Genomic DNA, 16,972 nt, shown 5'->3' with positions numbered 1-16,972 from the left:
CGGCCCTACCTGCAGGCGGGGGCGGCACAAAGGGGCGGCGGGCCGCGGCGCGCCGTGCGCAGGGCCCGCGGGAGGCCGGGGCCGCAGCGCCGCCCGCCCGCCACCGGCACGGCACAGCACGGTGTGGTGCGGCACGGGTCGGGCGGAGCGCGGCGGCGGACGGCTCTCCTGACCCGGCGGTGCGAGGTAGGGGTAGGGGCTGGGGCTGGGGCTGGGCCGCAGACACGCGTGGGGGGCGCCTGTGCTTTGCGGAGCGGGTGAGCGGGGACACGGTGCGCAGCCGCTCTGTTGCCTCCAGCCCGTCCTGCCGGCTGTCCGTGTGTCCGTCGGGGCTGCCCGCGCGCAGTGTGGCTGCTTATTCGGTGCGGCTGCGTCCTCTGGGAGCGGTCCTGCCTGTGTGTCCGTGTCCTGCCCGGTGTCTCTGGGAGCAGGGAGCCGGGGAACGTGCAGTACTCCACACGTAATACTCTTGTGTCGGTTTATCTACCTGTTCGGTAGGACGTGGAAGTCGTTGAAATACTTAAGCCGTATAAAATACTTTATTTTAGGTACAGTGTAGCTGTATAGAAGAGAAAGCCACAGGTTAAACCACTGATGTCTAAAAACTTCGTGCGCTCTCTGCTTTAAGTGCTGTTGCTTTTCCTCGTGCCGTGCCTGGCCCTGTCCTTCCCCCGGGGTGCGGGAGAGCTGAGCTCAGTGCTTCCATCTGATTCGGCTCTCAGGTTGTGGCAGCACACCCTGCTGAACCCTGGCCGAGCTGAACCTGAAAGGGGAAGCCTTTCCAGGGCCCCCATTCCGCTCCTTTTGAGCACCTCAAGCCCTCCTGCATCCCAATGCTGGCTGTGCCTGTGGGGCTTTATTCCTCTCCTCACAGCAGCCTCTTGTCTAGACACCCCATGGCTCCTAGCTGGATTGCTGGCGGATTAGGGAAGAGCTGAGGGGACCTGGGGGCTGCTTCTCCTCTTGCCCGTTTGGCTGAGATGCAGCAGCAGACAAACCTTCTGCCATGGGGCAGCAAGCCCCCCTCATGCTTCCTTGGGAAAGCAGGGCAGCCCTGCCCTGACGCAATGAAATGGCCTTTAGGGACCGAGGAACCTCTCTGGAAGCTGTCAGCAACATGTGGCCCCTGGGAGCTGTCACCGTTCCGGAGCCGTGCCTGCCTGTTTGCCTCTGGCTGAGACCATCGGTGCATGGCACAGCAGTGTGGGTGAGCCCGTGCTGTTGGTGATGCTGACAGCTGCGTTTGGAGGGGAGAGTCCTTGCAGGAATTGCCATAAGCAGGGATAATGCACTGGTGGAGAGAGAGGGAAGGTGTGAGAGCGTGCCAGCCAGCAGCCTGTGCATTTTGCTTTCTTCCCTTCCAATCTGGCCTGCTGGCATCACACTTCTATTACTGAAAATTACTTGTAGCGGGAATGCTGAATCACGTCCTCCCTACAAGCAGGAGATAGAGCAGGATGGAGGTACCCTCCTTTCAGTTTTCTTTGCTGTTATTACCCCTTTGTCTTATATTCCTCTGTTGGCAGCCCGGGCAGGGCTCACAGCAGGTTGGTCATCAGTATGATGCTCATTAACAGAACCTTCCTGGATATTCATTTCAAACTTCTCTTTTACATTTTAACTCATTTCAGAGTCTCTTTGTGTGGGATCACCTGAAAACACAAAAAACCTTTATTCGTGTTTCACACCCTTGAGATGTTTCCAGAGTGCTGACATGTCCCCTCCCCATCTTAGTCATCCCATACTGCGCCAGACAAATTTAGCTCCTAACCTTTCCTTATAACCAATCCCTCTGGCCTGCTGGCAGATTTTGTTGCTCTTCTCTGAACTCCTTCTGTTGCAGGTGATAGAAATGCCAGGCGGGATGCGAGGAGCGTCTCTGACAGGTTGCAGCAGGCTGCAGAACAAGGGACAGGTGGCCTCTAGCGGCCAGCAATGAATGCACCCAACGGGAGCGATGTGCCGGCAGTGCTTCCTGCAGCCTTCAGTTTCAGATTTGCTGCTGTTGAATTTCGTGCAGTGATACTCTCTTCTTGACTTAAAAGCAAAAGGAAATAAAAGACGTGTATTACCCTTTTCTCCATCGGGTCTCCTGTGGGGAAAAAAAATAGTCTCCTCTTACAGCTCATTTCCAGACCTTTCTCCTTTTTCTGCTTTCTCTCTGAACCCTTTTGCTTCTGTCTCTCTTGGAAAACAGGGTTCAAACCTGAAGAATACAGCTTTAAGGAGCAGCTCTCACAGACCTATGGAATGAATTGTATATTTTCACCCTGTTCCTTTTGGTTTGGATTCTCCATTTGCTTTTTAGACTTCTGCCTCGGCTCAATATTTCTCTCGAGCTGTTCAGGTCTCATAGAGGGGTTTGGTCACCATGAAATGCAATGAGGTGTGCTTGAAGAGTTTCTTCCATTAAGTTTTGCCTTGCTCACAATAATGAGGAGGGTGAAATTCAAAGGGAGAAAAAGAACAGCAAAAATCTCAGGTTATTTAGCTAGCAGGCTTTTATTATCTTTCTATCCACATAGCTGTGTTAGTTCCTCTGCTGTTCCTTGTAGAGTCATTAAGGTTGGAAAAGACCTCTAAGATCACCTAGTCCAATCATCAGCCCATCACCACCACGCCTGCTAAACCACTTCCCTAGTGCTCTATTCTTTCACATTCACTCCCTGTCATTAACAAATACCCATAGTTTGAGCCTTTCCACCACTGCTCTGCCCAGCACTGAGCAAATACTGCATGTGGAGTGCTCCTGGAGCCACAGGAGGAGCAACCAGCATCCGTGCCTGCAAGGCCTGGGTGTGCAGCCTCAGTATTGCGCTCTGCTGCCTGCAGCCATATCACATTGCAGCATGACTAGCTTCTAGCTGTAGTGCTTCTGGCACTATTCAATGGTTTGTTCATTTGCATGACTGTATCCTGAGATAGCTGCTAAATCTATAGAAATGGTTTGAGAGCAAAATCTGTACAAATGTCCTGAGAGAAGGTGTCTTGGACCAGGAGAGCACACTTCATCGGTGATGACGTTGGCTCTTCAAACTTGCCTTACATGTGGCCCCATAATTCTTGGCTTCATAAACATGTGGGCAGAATAAACAGAGACTGTAGTAGCACCTTCTGGAAATCTTCAAAGGTAGAAGGAGGAATGATGAAAAGGCCTAAAGGTGTCACTTTTAGGCTATCTGTTTTAGTGTCACATCTCAAACAGTGGCCTGTACCAGGTACTTCAGATGGGATGGTAAGAAATGCCTGAGCAGATCTCTGGGATGTAGACTGTAGTCCTATAATACTTCTTCCAAAGCTTTCACAGCTAGGTGATAGCTTATTCTGGAAGATGGGTTTTGTCATAAATACAACAAGTTGTTACCCAGAAAGATAGCTGAGCTATCCTCTGATTCTGCACTTTTTTCTCCCCAGTGACATCACTGAAAAAAAATGTTCCCTTTTGCCAATTTTGTTGTCATTTGTATTCTTCCCTTGTAGTGTTAACAAATGTCTCTTCTCTTGCTCAGCGAGATGAGAACACTTTGCTTATCCACCCCTCTGCGCAAAGTGCTGTGGATGTGCTTACAGCTTCTCTCCTTCTCTGCGTGAGTTCAGATGGGATTTCAGAGGCCTGAATCTTTCCAGTGCCACTCTGTGAGCTGTCTCCAGCTCCTCCTGATGGGACAGGAGGTGATGCAGCCATGCCCTGTTACTGCAGCTTCCCCGAGGTGGCCTCTCTGGGTTAGGACCATAGGAACTGAGGGCAGCGGGTGGCAGTGTCCCACGAAGTTCCCTTGTCCTGCCCTCTCTCCACAGGTTATGCCACTCTCCAGGTTTGCTGGGTGCCTGCCGGTGAAAGAAAAGGGTTGATATTTTGCCCAGGCCCTTAGGTCCTGAACCAAAATGGCAGCTGGCGAGTCCCTTCCCATAGGAGATGCCTTCATCGACCTGCAGCAGGTGAGGTGGGAATCTGGCAGCAGTGGTGCCATGTCTGCCCCAGGAACTGACCTCAAGGCCAGAAGGACTCCCCATGCAGGCAGCAAGCTGAGGTCCAGAAAAGGCCAGAGGCTGCTTCCGTGTGCCATCAGGTCATGTTGGCAAACAGCAGGAGCCTCTGGAAGCACACCGTTTCCATAGCCCTGGTGGGATGGGAGCTGTAGGGGCTTTGTGGTGTCAGGGGGCAGCTGGGGGTGTTGTGGAGAAGCACAGCTCAGCTATAGCCACCTTGCTGTCTCTTTGTGCCCAGCACAGATTTGTCACAGTTGGGCCTCCTCCTGTTTCCATGGAAACTTGGGAGTCCACAACAGCTCAGCACTGGCATTTTGGCTGTACTGACAGACAATTGTACCAGCTGAAGCTGCTCAGGAGGCAGAAAGGACAGGTGTCACCTAGTGATTACCCACCAGCAAAAGACAGAGGAGTGCCTGTAGCCTGAAATGTGAGGAAAGCGGGCAAAAAGGCCTGAGGAAGGTGTGCCAAGGGAAACGGGAGCCCCAGGATTGCAGAGGAGCTGTGCCCGGAAATGAGTAACTATTCCCCTGACCGTGGGATGCTGCCTGCTGCTCCTCAGAAGCCCAGCACCATCTGCAGGGCACGAGAGCCTGGAGGATGGTAGGAGTCTGCAGTGTTTGATTGTTATCTGGCGATTTCTGTGCAGGGCAGAGATCGTGCAGAGAAAGCTTCTCCTGGTGCCGAGGACGATGAGGACTTGGATAAGACTTTATCAATCGAGAGATTTGGGGACCTGATAAGCAAGTCAGCATCAAGCGATCTGGAAAAGCAGAGACGCAGCTACAGTGAGAGAGATTTTGAATGTATGTAGGTTTGAACCGTTGTACCCACATCCTCTCCTATCCCTCACTCAGTCCTGTGTACTCTGTAGCCTTTTACTGGGGCCCAAAAACCTTTCCACCCTCTAGAGTGTTCCCAAAGTGTGGCTTACACCCAATGCCCACTGACTTATCCCTGTATATACCAGTGTCCCAATTTCCTGGAGGTATAGAGCTCAGCCCAGGTGACACACAGCTCAGGTCACCTCTCCACCTGGTGTCAGAGTCCTCTGCAAACTGAAGTTTCCACTTTGAAACTATTTTTCTTCCATATGGCTGCAAAGAAACATCCAAATATGGCTAGAAGCCAGGCTGTCCTCCCCAGTCTGAAAGCAGATGGTTCCAGTCAGACATGCCTGTGTATTTCTAAATAGCAGCCATGAAACCACCAGGCTTATCTGCTCAAAAAAGGGTTGAAAATTAGAAACAGAGCATGAGTTTAAAATGCTGCAGCTATTTCACCTGAAATCTTCTGATCAGCATGCTCATTCCTATAATTGCTCTTCCACAAAGAAGGCAAACAGTCACAGTCACTTTGGCTGCAGAATGAGAGCGTGCCCACAAGAGCAGTCATAAGCTATTGCCCGCTGTAGATGGTCACAATAGGTTGTAGTAACAGTGGTAACAGGCAGGAAGAGCCTCCCAGCCAGCAGGCCAGCGTGTGGCAAACAAGTTGCGATGGTTGGGTGACTTCCCCAGTCTCTGCTTATTTCAGAGCTTAGCTTTGAGAGGATACAACCTTAGGAACATTTTGTTCTAAGTACATCACCAGGCTGTTTTCTGCTTGGCCACTCATTTCCAATTGGTGTTGTAAAAGTTTGCTAGCAACATTCAATTACTATAATGCACTCCAGCTGCTACTTTCTGCTTGTACCATCTCTCTACAGAGGCTACATTCAGGCAGCACTTTCCACCTGAGCACACAGTCACTCGCACTCGTGGCTGCAGGGTGCTCGTTGCTTTGCTGCGGGTTGAATACCTGTACTGTGCTGGCAGTACTTACCTGCTCAGAGCTCTGTGTGTGTACACAGGTGTGTGTGAGTTGGCGCAGAGCACGCAGATGATCCGCTTGAGCATGCATGGCAGAAGCTTCTTGGAAAATTTGCCTAGAGATTTGTGCTGTTTTGTTAGGTTTTTGAGGTTTTTCTTTTTCTTAAATTGAAGAGTTTTTCTCTCTTTGTTAGAATCTAGCTTGTTTTTCTTTGAGCTCCTGGCTATCAGAAATTTTATGCAGCTTGTATTCATGAAGCTGAAAAATCTGGTTAGGTTATTAGACTTCGAAGATATTCTGCAGGCTCATGGAGGTGAATGCTCTCTGGCTTTAAAAATGTTTCCTGCCCCATTCAAAACCAGAAACTACTAATATGTAGGTTCTTCCTTCTGGACTCCCTATCCAAATTACTTTTTCTTATCTTTTGTTCACTAGAAAGTGTAATCAGACATCTAGGACACTGGTTTGGCCATAGCTTTCCATTCAGACAGGCGACACAAGGAAGAGAGAGGGGAAGGAGAGTAGAGGCTGGGTGCACAGAAGCTGCTGAAGGATGGAGATGAAGAAGAGGGAAGCACAGTGTGTCCTGTGCTTGGGAGAGGTGTGTTTTCCCCCCTCCAGGCTTCATCTATTGAAGGAGTGATCAGCTGGCAGAAGTGCTGAGGTGAAGGGTGGCACTGCTCTGTTCTGTGCCAGACCAGCCAGTTGCTGTCCCTGCACTTCCCTGCAGCCCAAGGTTTGGGCTTTATGCTGGTCCAGAATGCAGACATTTCTGTCTTGGGATGATGCAGCCCAGGAGCAAAAGCTGGACTGTTACTTCAGCGGCAGCTATGTGCACTGCTGGGGCCTTTCTTGCTTTCTGTTGTATGAGAAATTGATGCCTGACCTATCCGTGGCAGGCAGAGCAGTGCTCAGAGGGCACAGGACTGGAGTGCCCTTCTGCCCAAACCAATCTATTCAAAGCAAAGAACAGAAGAGCACTGTGGATGAAAAAGTGCTCATTAAGAGCCAAAACTTCCCATTTTGCATTTGTCTGACCATTCCCAACCTCCATCTAATCCTGCCACGAGGTTGAACCAAGAGGGTGTGTGAAATATTCCTGCTGTTCCCAAGGGGGGAAACAAGGGAGAAAAGACTTGAGAAACCAAAGGAAAGGAAACATGACACCAGAACAATGAACCTGCCTGGCTCTCCCAGGGAGAAGGTTACAGCTTCCATTGAAAATGTCCTTTGAAGGTAGTTTTCACTATAAACAGATTTTGCTGCCATGTCACAGGAAAGCTGGGAAGGAACCAAGTCAAAACAGGCTGGAAACAATTCCTCAGGAAGAGCTGCTGAGCAAAGCCCCCCTGCAAAGCTGCTGGTGCCCTCGTCATTTCAGCTGCTCCGGGTGCAGCCCCAGGGGCCACGCATCCTGCAGGCTGCATCTGGGAGGCTTTGTGCCTGCAGATAGACCAGACAGAAGTGGCTTTCCCATCTCTTGCTGGGAGATGCTGAACCTAGCCTGCTCCCTGCATGGTGTGTTAACATTGGTTTTGAGTAGTAACTCAGAAATGCCATTAATTTTGTCTCATTGTGTAATTCCCATGACACCCAGGTCAACTCTGTATGAATTTCTCTTTGTGGATTAGTTTGAAGAAAAGTCCTTCTGCCCTGTTTTTTACCCTGGTTTTTAAAGAGAACCTCCTAACTGAGCCTGTATTTCAGAGGCTGGTAGCTCACAGAAACTGAGATGTGAATTTATGTTGTATCTACACTAGAAGTCTTGGTCTGTGATTCCTGTCCAAGCCTGTGAATGAAATAAGGCACATTATTTAAGTCCAGCTAAAGAACACTATGCAGGAAAGAAATGTTTGTAAATGGCCTAAACTCTGCTTGTTTGAGAATGTGAGAAGTGTTTCCCTGTGTTTAGGAAGGAGGTGTTGTCTCTGACAGGTCCCCGCAGTTCTGGACAGCTGTGTGAATAGCTTTCAGCAGCCTCAGGGAGCCCTGCCTTGCCCAGGGTGCCAAAGCCTTGTTGGGGTGGTTTGGCACTGCACAAGGGCTGCCTCCTCAGCCACTTCAGGCTGGCCATAGCCTTCCACATCACTGGAAGAGCTTTGCTGTGTCCCTGTGGGCTGGTGGCTCTCCTTGCCCTTCCTGGCCCTTGATCTCCAGACCATGCTGTTTCCTGGAGGGGCGCCTGGCAGGTTCCTCCCAGCCTCTTCCTGCCCCTCTGACTCTCTTTTTTTCTCTCAGTCCACCGCCAAACCTCGCACCACATCCATCATCCCCTTTCCACTCACCTCCCTTCTGCCCTCAAGTTCCAAAAGAGGCCTCCCCGTGCCAGCAAGAGGAAAAAAAGAAGAAGGAAAAAGAAGAAAACCTCAGTACCCCCCTCAGAGGTCACCCCTACCATCCAAGAAGTGGACGAGGAAGGAGGAGAAGAGGAGGAAGAAGAAGAAGAAGAAGAGGAAGAAGGAGAGTCTGAGGCAGAGGAAGCCCAGGAGAAGGAGGTCTTTGCAGAGTCTGAGGGTGAAGCTTGTGGGAAGGACTCATCCCCTAAGCTGGAGCCCCCAAGCAAACCAAAGGCAAGGCTGGGACATCCCTGCCTGAGTTGGGCTTGGAGGCTGGGGAAAGTGGTGGGAAGGCTGAGGAGAGAGTGACAGAGAAGTCATTGTCTAGAATGGGTGCTGAGGAAGGTGTATGCACGACCATGTTTGGAGTGTAAGAGATGAGGAAAGATCAATGTGACTGTTCTTAGAGGGTATCAGATAGGAGGGGGAGAAGTTTCTGTAGCCTTTTCTGTGGGGATGTGGGAGGACATGTGTGCCTGGCCTGGCTCTTGCTTTCAAGGCTGTTGTCTCTGCAGTTCACCATTGGCAGCGATGAGGATGAGTCTGGCAGCACTCTGGCCCCGGCGCAGTTCCATGTGGAAGAGGAATGTGGCATCCTGTCCTCCACGTCACACTTCACTGACCTGCTGCAGGACAAGGGCCCTACCTCCCCCCACAGGTAGGTGTTCAGGTGCTGAGCTGTTGCCACTCTTCCCAGCTTGGGACTCTGCACAGACCCTGCACCTGAGGTAGCACAGGGAGGTGTGTGGCTCTGCTGAACCAGAGGGACTGTGGAGCCCAGTGAGTGCGGCAGCACTGCAGCTTGCCAGCAGGATGGTCACTTTCTGGGACTCTTGGGACCTCCTTGTGTTCATGGGTTCCTTAGGATGTGGGTTTGGGGGCCTTGGGCTGCACATGTGCAGTAGTCTTTCTCCCAGCTAGCTTGTGTTGTGGTGCTGACCAGCAGGCTGGGAATCCCAGAGGACTCAGTTGAAAGTTGTGAGGTCCTCAGCTCAGAAATGAGTCCTTAACACATAGCTCAGGCTGATCCCGCTCTGCATTGTGGGGCAAGGAGGAGTAGAAGGGTTAGAAGGACAACCTCTAGATGTTGGGACAGGTGACTTCTGACTGCTTCTTCTCAGGGAATTGCTTTTCTGGGCTGGGCCAAAGGATCTCATCCCCTGAGAAGACCTGGTGCCTGCCCCTGCTTATCTCATTTTCTACCATCGGTCTCTTTGGTCCCTACAGCCTCCCTGCACCTCGAGAACGTCTTTCTCAGGGCTGGGAGAAGCGCAAGCCCTGGGGCCAGGTGGCAAGTGGACAACGAGTTACCTATGACTTAAAGGAGAGAATGTGTATCGGCAGCATGACCACGTTGGAGAGTGCAGCATACCAGCGTGTCCCCACGGATGAGGCTGAGGCCCAGATGCTGGCGTCTGCTGATTTGGACGGCATGAAAAGTGAGGTTTTACCACACTTTAGCACGTGTGTTCTTAGCATCTCCCTGCTTTGCCCTCCTTCCTGACAGCTTCACACGCAATCTTCGACCTCCCTTTAGGGACCTGGTCCTTATCTCCCTGTCCCTCAGCCCCTGCTTTTCTAGCTTTGACTCCTCGCTATCAGCTCTTACCCACCCCACAGGTATCAGCCCTTCTCCACCCACCCCGCTACCCTTTCCTTTTCAGGGCTCCTTGCCTTTCCCTGAGACCCAGCTCTCTCCTTTCCTGACACACTTTCCCAGTTAACAGCCCTCTGTGTGGCACACCAGCTCTGGGATTGCAGCCACCTGATGTGAGAATCCTTCCCCCTCCTGTGTGCTATGCTCATAGTGAGGCAGCTGCCCCTTCCAAAACGCATCTGAGGGGACTGCCCCTGCATGCGCGTGAGGACAGACAGGGGAGAGACGTCATGGAAATGCACACTCTGGGCCTGAGGACATGGAGAATTCAATAGGTTGCTTTGCATGCTGGAGAGGGAGGGAGACACCAGAGGGGAGTGAGGGAGAGAAGCAGCTCAGCACGCGGAGCCTGCGTGTCCCTGGGCATCCAGCAAAGAGCCTGCGGCACAGTGAAGATTCTGCTCCAAGGAGCCGGAGGAATATTTCCCCCCAGGAACATTCGTGGGTGCACCCATCCTTTCCAGGACCTCACCGGGCCCCAGCAGCTCCATGCTCTGTGCCCAAGGGAGCGAGGCACTGGGTCCAGCCCCAGGGCTGCACTGAAGCCACCCTGGGGTAGCTCACTGTCTACACTTCAGCCTGGTGACCCCAGCCCCTCCTCAGAAGGTGAGTGGCTCTTGGCATCTGACCCCTGACCTTCGCAAGGACAACATGAGCACCCTGCAGGAAGGCGAGGAGGCGGCGAGGGGATTGGAAGGGGGCGGCAGCCCTGAAGTAGCAGTAAGTGCCCGTGTTTGCAACTCACTCAGCTATGAAGACTTTGATGAATTTGCCTTCAATTTTGAAGACTATGATTTATGGGAGGCCATCAGAAATCACCTGGGTTACCCAGGCGGGGAGCCCACCTGTAAGTACCAGAGCAGTGACCCCTGGGTGCAGCTTTGGAGCACAGCCCTAAGCTGCAGTGCATAACCTCGACCCTGTGTTTGCTGTCTGCTGCTCTCCCCGTGTCAGGTCGGTCAGGTTTAGAGAAGATACTGCCTGCCCCACTGCATGCAGCCCTGTGCCTGGGGGTGTTGGAGGAGCTGTCTGGTGTCTGTGTCAGTACGAGGTCTTTGTACAGATTCATTTTGTAGAATTGAGGTGCTTCCCTGTGTGTTTCTTGTTTGCACAGCCCTGCAGGCAGCTGCCCTTGTCGTCTGTGCTCTTTGGGATGTAACCTGCATTGTGGCTTCTGCTCCCAGGCACATATAAGAATAGAGTGATGTCTCCTTCCATCTGTGGCACAAGGTGACAGTGTGCTGTTGCTCTCTGTTTGCTGGAATCGGAGCAGGGCTGCGGATCTGACAGCAATGCTGGGTATCAGGTTCTCAGCTCTGCGCTGTAGACTGATGTCCGGAGGAGAAAATAAACTAGTCCCAGTTGTCTGCAGGCTTAAGTGTTGTTTGTGAAAGTAGCTAATGTCAAGCTGACCAGAGGGCCTGGAAAGGGGAAAGAGGCAGGAAGGAAGAGTGGGAAATGCACAGAAGGAGGAAGTAGGAATCCCAAGAGCAAAGAATGTCTTTCTGTTCTCTGCATGTTTCCTTACCTGTACACTCATTATGAAGAAGCAGCTGGCTGAGCCATCCCAGAGGCTGCACAGAAAGCAGCACCTTGCTGCCACCTCATACAGACAGTCTTTTCTCAGCAGGAAGGTTGGTCACTCACAGCTGAAGGTGGCTGTGCATGTCACCTTGGGAGTGACACCGCTTGTAGTCATAGTTCTACAGCAGCTGCCCAAATCTGGATCATGTTCTACATGTTTCAAGGCACTGTGCAAGGGCACAAAGGCAGGTGGCATAACCACAGAGCTGTCCCAGGCTCTGCAGGCAGGTGTGGGGAGCCAGAGTGCAACGTGGGCTTGGGGGGCTTTGTTCAGTTTCTGGCTCTACCGCAGCCTTCTGATATGATCTTAGGTAAAACTTTTAACTGCTGATTCCTCCCAGTCCCAGCATCACTATTTCTGTCTCAACTAGTCCATGAGCCTTGCAGCCTCCAGGGAAGGAATGTCTGCCTATGTGCTTGTACCAGGGACTAGCAAGTGGGGATTTGCTTCTGGCTGGGTCTGATACTTGTTACTGTAAATTCTTAGACAATTTAGTAGGAGCAAAGTTGGAACCTCAATCCTGGAACAAATTGGCCCCATCAGTTGTCCCAGGTTAAGCAACTTGTCCATTAGAAGTGTGAACAATAGCTGCAGGCTCATCTAGGGAAGGTTGGTTGCTCTTTGGAAGGTGGAAGGGGCAGGTTGCTTCTAAAAAGTGTGATATAAATCACTTATACAGCGGGGACATTTGGCTTGCTAGCAGTTAACAGATTCATTGATTGCTACAGTTAATACTGCAGGTGCTTGAAATAGGATGTACTGTACAGTCAACTCTTAATTATTTCTGCACAATAAATCTACACTGTGAATTAATCCCACAGAGATGCAGCAGAGATGGCAGAGACAACAGCATCAGGTCTGTGCAGAGCCAGCTCACGTCCTGCCAGGGCCACTTACTCAGCTGCTTGCTGCGTGTTGCAGGGTCAGCTCGGATCCAGGAGGAATGTAATAGCTTTTCTGCAGAACAGAGTCCTTGTTGGTCCTGAGCGTGTCTCTTTGCATTCCTTTTAATGACTGGAATATGGACTGTGCAGGGACAGCTGGGTGGCAGCAATGATGAGCACAGTGAGCCTGCATTTCCACAGCTATTCTTGTGTCTTCCCTCCTCTTCACAGATATACTGTAAAAACAACAGGCATGACCCAATCTCACCCTCAAGTACTCGTGTGTGTGCTTGTGTGTGTCTGCGTGGGTATAGTCTTTGCCTACACCTTCCCAATTATCCATGCTCTGCTGCATGTCTGCACACACTGAGGTGCATGGTTATAATACATACCCCAAGTCTATGCTTGTATTTACTCACACATGTGGTGTCCACTCCAGCTGGAGTTGGGAAAGCAATTGCTGGGCAATAGTTTTTTCCAGGAGCCAGCATAGGGCTCTGATTTTTTATGTTGCCTAGCATTTTGTTTAGTCTGACTTTAAATATTCCAAGAGATAGGGTTTCATTCTCTTCTCCCTAGAAGTAATGCTATAGCTTTACTTTGGGGCAAATAGGAAGCGTCTGCTATCCCAGTGATGCTGGGCTAACAAATTGCTTTCTAGTACCGATACAGCTATTTTGATGCCTTTATCTGGACTTTCTGCTTGTGGATAAAGGGTAATACATGGAGGAAAGCAGGAGTTAATGTGTGATTTGAAGACATTTTACTGCTAAGTTGGACTGGTTAGGACAGAGGAGGAGGAAGACCTTAAGCAGTGCAGAATAACATTTGTCATCTTCAGACTTAAGCTGGAGGAAAAATGACTTATGAAAGCCAACAGAGGCAAGAGCATCTTTTGGAAAAGACTGTAGGAGATGCTCTGTGGGAGAGTGATGTACCAATTCATTGTCTTGGAGCCACCATAGGAATCATGCTGTATGAACTATCCTGAGACACTATCGCCATCTCATGCTTTGCTGAGGAGCTCAGTTCGAGCAAGGAGAGAAGACCTGTTCTCTGGGCACATTACCCTTGGGTCTTGGTCTGAGATCCTGTACTGAGTAAGGACCCCAGGTTTCAGGTGCTTGCTTGAGCTGGATGTTCATTTGGGGGGAGCAGCTGTGTGGAGTGCAAGAAATGAGAAATCCATGCAAAAGTCTGAGGAAGCCTGAAATGTTTGTATCAGTGGGCAGTTATTGGCTCCTATTGATATTGCAGTGCAGTAAGTAGAGCAGGGAGGAGTCCAGCTGACAGCAGGACTTGTATCAGCATGGCAGCCAGTGGGTGAAAATTCCCTGAGGCTCAGTATTGATTCATGTTATATTTAATTTAGCAACCCCGATTTCCAAGAAGCAAAGCCACGGTATGCCTGGCCTGATGTTGGGTTGTCACTTTCCTTACCAGAGATGCACAGATATTTTCCTGCAGCAAGCATCAAGGAGAACTCAAGGCCTTCTAGCCCAGTGCTTTTCACTACCTTTCATGCCCAGAGAACTGCGGGTCTTGAAGCCAACTGCAGAAAGGTAGATAAGGACTTGAGTTTCACCCCAGAAGACTTTGGCTTTGCCTTGTGAGAAGGTCAGTGAGCCTGCGTGGACCAAAGCTGAGTAAGACCACTGACTCCGTGATCTACCTGGGACAGCTCACTCATCCTGGAATAGGGCTCTGAGGTTTTCCCTGTCCCCATGGTCTGTATGTGCTGAGAAAGATGCACTTCTGGGCCATACTGATAGGGCTTCAGATTGCTTTTTGTTGTGACAGTATGGGGAGGGTTTGTGCACTACTTATTCAGGTACTGTGAGTAAAAGCTAAAAGCTTTTGCAGTGAGTCTCCAGCATTTGCAGAGCCCTGGAGGAAACCTTCATCTTTAAAGGAATTAACTCTGAGACATCAAGAACAGCTGGAAGTAGGCAGGTGAGACAGGAAGGATCTCCAAAGGCCCAGAGGATGATGCTCCAAGTGCCAGGGCTTTGCCAGTATGATCTAGAGAGAAGGGTGCGTTTGGATCTGTTTCCATGCCAGACAGTCCATTTCCACTAGACACACTGGTGGTCTTTTCTCCCTTCCCATGTGTTCAGGCCACCGCTTTGAAGACAACCCTGGTGTGAGGAGGCATCTGATGAAGAAACCATCCAGAAGCCAGATCACAAGGGCAAGCAAAAAATTAGCATCAACCCCATCAGTTAAGAAAAAGAAGAAGAAGAAGAAGTTGGATAGAAAACCCCATGAGGTATCTGCATGTGGTCCTCCTGCATTTGTTCAGAAGCCATAAGTCAGGTTGAGAAACAGACATTTTATTATGTGATAAAGGTAGTTTCAATATAATTAATACTTTACATGGCCTTGGGAGGGACAGTTCAAGCTCTTATCCATTGTCAGTGAAAGCTGAAAATGCTCTTTTCCAGTAAGAGCTAAGGTTTCTCTGAAATCAGTGCTTCAACTTTAGGGAAGACATAAAAAGTCACAGAAATTGTAGTGCTGTTTGGGAGGTTGGCAGCACAGTAATATCAGCATCTTCTGGTAAGAAGACATGAAGGCCAAACCATGACAGAATGTTAGTGTAGAAAACTTGGGGGGAAACTACTTATTCTAGCTGAGAAGCAGGCAGAGGACAAAGTTGTTAGTTTGGTAGAGAAGTGCCTGGCTTTGCTTCACTCTGTCTCCTCAACCTGAATTGTCTCACTTGTAGCTTTTTGCTTCTCCATGTGCTGAAGGCTCCTGCCTTACTGCCAGAGCTAGCTGTTTCTGTTCACCAAACCTCTTCTTAGCTGAGGCAGGTTTGCTCAAGCGTTGCTTTAGAACAAGCAGCACATCGAGAATAGACCCGAGGCTTTGCACAGATTGCTTCTAGAACTGTACCCATCAGGGGAAATCTCACACCCTCACTGTGATTCACACAGGTGTTTGTAGAGCTGAATGAACTGGTGGTGGATAAGAACCAGGAGATGCACTGGAGGGAAACAGCCCGCTGGATCAAGTTTGAGGAGGATGTGGAGGAGGACACAGCCAGGTGGGGGAAACCCCATGTGGCTTCACTGTCCTTCCGCAGCCTGCTGGAGCTCAGAAAGACAATTGCCCATGGTGAGTCAGAATTTGCTTTGTGCTGCTGGCTAGGATTTGTATATTGCCCTGGGACAGATTTTGCTGGTCAGCTCCTGTTGCTATTTGGCTGCTCACTGAAGACATGCCAACAGTGTCGCTATTCAGGCTCCTTGTTGGATGTGGGGAGACAGACCGGTCCATAGTTTTCCAGGATATTGGAACAACCCAAGGATGTCTGTGGTGGCTCCTTGCTCTGTTTTGCTGCCCTCAGGCACATGGCACTGCAACACCCAGCTGTGCCAGCAGGTCTTGAACCCATGAGGGGAAGGTACTGGAGCTACAAGTGCACCTGGGATAGAGTGTCTTCAGTGTCCTCTCACTGAAGGAACAGGCTTCTCACTGGAGCGCAGTGTGAGACCCCCCTCAGGGTGAGAGCCTGGAGTGCTCACATCCCACAGGTGTTGGGATAGCAAGTGTTTCTTTAGCTCTCAGCCTGCCTACACAGCATCTTGTGGTTTCTCTGGGACTACAGTTTACACAGAGGGCATGGGATACTTGAACTTGTGGCATTTCTCAGCTGAGAGTGTTTAAGTTAAGAAGGGCTGAGAGGTACCTCCACTGGGAGGAGGGCCTGGCACTTGAGGAGCTGTTGCAGGACTATCTGTGTTCCCAGAGCACGTGTGCAGCAGGGAGTGCTGCACACTAGGAGCAGGGCTCTTCCCTTCCTGCTGGCAGGTGCCGTTCTTCTTGACCTGGAGCAGACCACACTGCCTGGCATCGCTCACCTCATGGTAGAGACCATGATCATCTCTGACCAGATTAGAGCAGAGGACCGAGCCAATGTGATGCGTGCCCTGCTGCTGAAGCACAGGTGAGTGGGACATAGGTAAGGGCTGTGGGAGGCTCAGAACTTCTCTGCAAGCCCCAGGCAACAAGAGAAATTGTTAAAGACTTGGCTATACCTTTGATGGCTAGATTGCTGCTGTGGTGGGGCAAAGGTTTCTAATGGTGAGAGAGGGCAAGGAGAGGGTCTAGAGCAGGATAACAAGGCTACCTCTCCCTCCCCTAGCCACCCAAACGATGAGAAGGAGGGCTTCTTTCCAAGGAACCACTCCAGCTCCAGCATGAACTCTGTCGTGGGGAACCACCACCACAACCACACCACAGACACATGTGTGCCCCTCATGGGAGAGGAGCGAATTGAGATGGCTGACCCTAAGGGCCACGAGACTGAGTGCAAAGAGGTGAGAGTGATGCAGGGGATTACCTCTCCTTTTTCCCCTCCCCAGGGTCTCGCTTTGGCCTGTGGCAGCACACAGCAATGCTTGATGCCCACATCCAGGCCCCTTCACAGGAGGGCTCATCCTTGCCAAGGATGAGCTTGCCTAGATCACCTGGAGCACTAGAAATCAGGTCACTCCATTACAGTTTTGGGATCTAATTTTAGCCTCATACTTTATGCAAGTGTCTGCTGGAACATGTGATGGCAGCAATGGCCCTGGCATTTGCAGGTTGACCTTTCACTGCAAGGCTGCCTTGCTGTGAAGCAGGGAGCCAGGCATCTGGCACAGTCCAAGGCAAGCCCAGGTGCTGATGTGCCAGTGAAGAACAAGGCTGTATATGGAAA

The 16,972-nt window shown here is 50.8% G+C and overlaps 1 protein-coding gene across 1 annotated transcript in view; it reads left to right on the top strand.

Annotated features, from left to right (window-relative positions):
- The first annotated feature begins 112 nt into the window (after positions 1 to 112).
- The window catches only part of SLC4A3 (solute carrier family 4 member 3), a 29,770-nt gene continuing 12,910 nt past the window's right edge, over positions 113 to 16,972 (top strand). Inside the window, exons 1-10 of the mRNA XM_065751157.1 lie at positions 113 to 186; positions 3,799 to 3,939; positions 4,640 to 4,796; positions 8,041 to 8,372; positions 8,654 to 8,796; positions 9,366 to 9,577; positions 14,382 to 14,533; positions 15,204 to 15,384; positions 16,081 to 16,216; positions 16,415 to 16,589. Of these exons, the coding sequence (XP_065607229.1) occupies positions 3,886 to 3,939; positions 4,640 to 4,796; positions 8,041 to 8,372; positions 8,654 to 8,796; positions 9,366 to 9,577; positions 14,382 to 14,533; positions 15,204 to 15,384; positions 16,081 to 16,216; positions 16,415 to 16,589 (1,542 nt within the window). The 5' untranslated portion in view covers positions 113 to 186; positions 3,799 to 3,885. The remainder of the gene's footprint in view (positions 187 to 3,798; positions 3,940 to 4,639; positions 4,797 to 8,040; positions 8,373 to 8,653; positions 8,797 to 9,365; positions 9,578 to 14,381; positions 14,534 to 15,203; positions 15,385 to 16,080; positions 16,217 to 16,414; positions 16,590 to 16,972) is intronic.

This window comes from Cyrtonyx montezumae, unplaced genomic scaffold, assembly GCF_038088225.1.
Source record: "Cyrtonyx montezumae isolate F1298 unplaced genomic scaffold, pur_monq_1.0 scaffold_7, whole genome shotgun sequence".
Lineage (NCBI taxonomy): Eukaryota > Metazoa > Chordata > Aves > Galliformes > Odontophoridae > Cyrtonyx > Cyrtonyx montezumae.
This window is presented reverse-complemented; position numbering and strand designations above follow the sequence as displayed.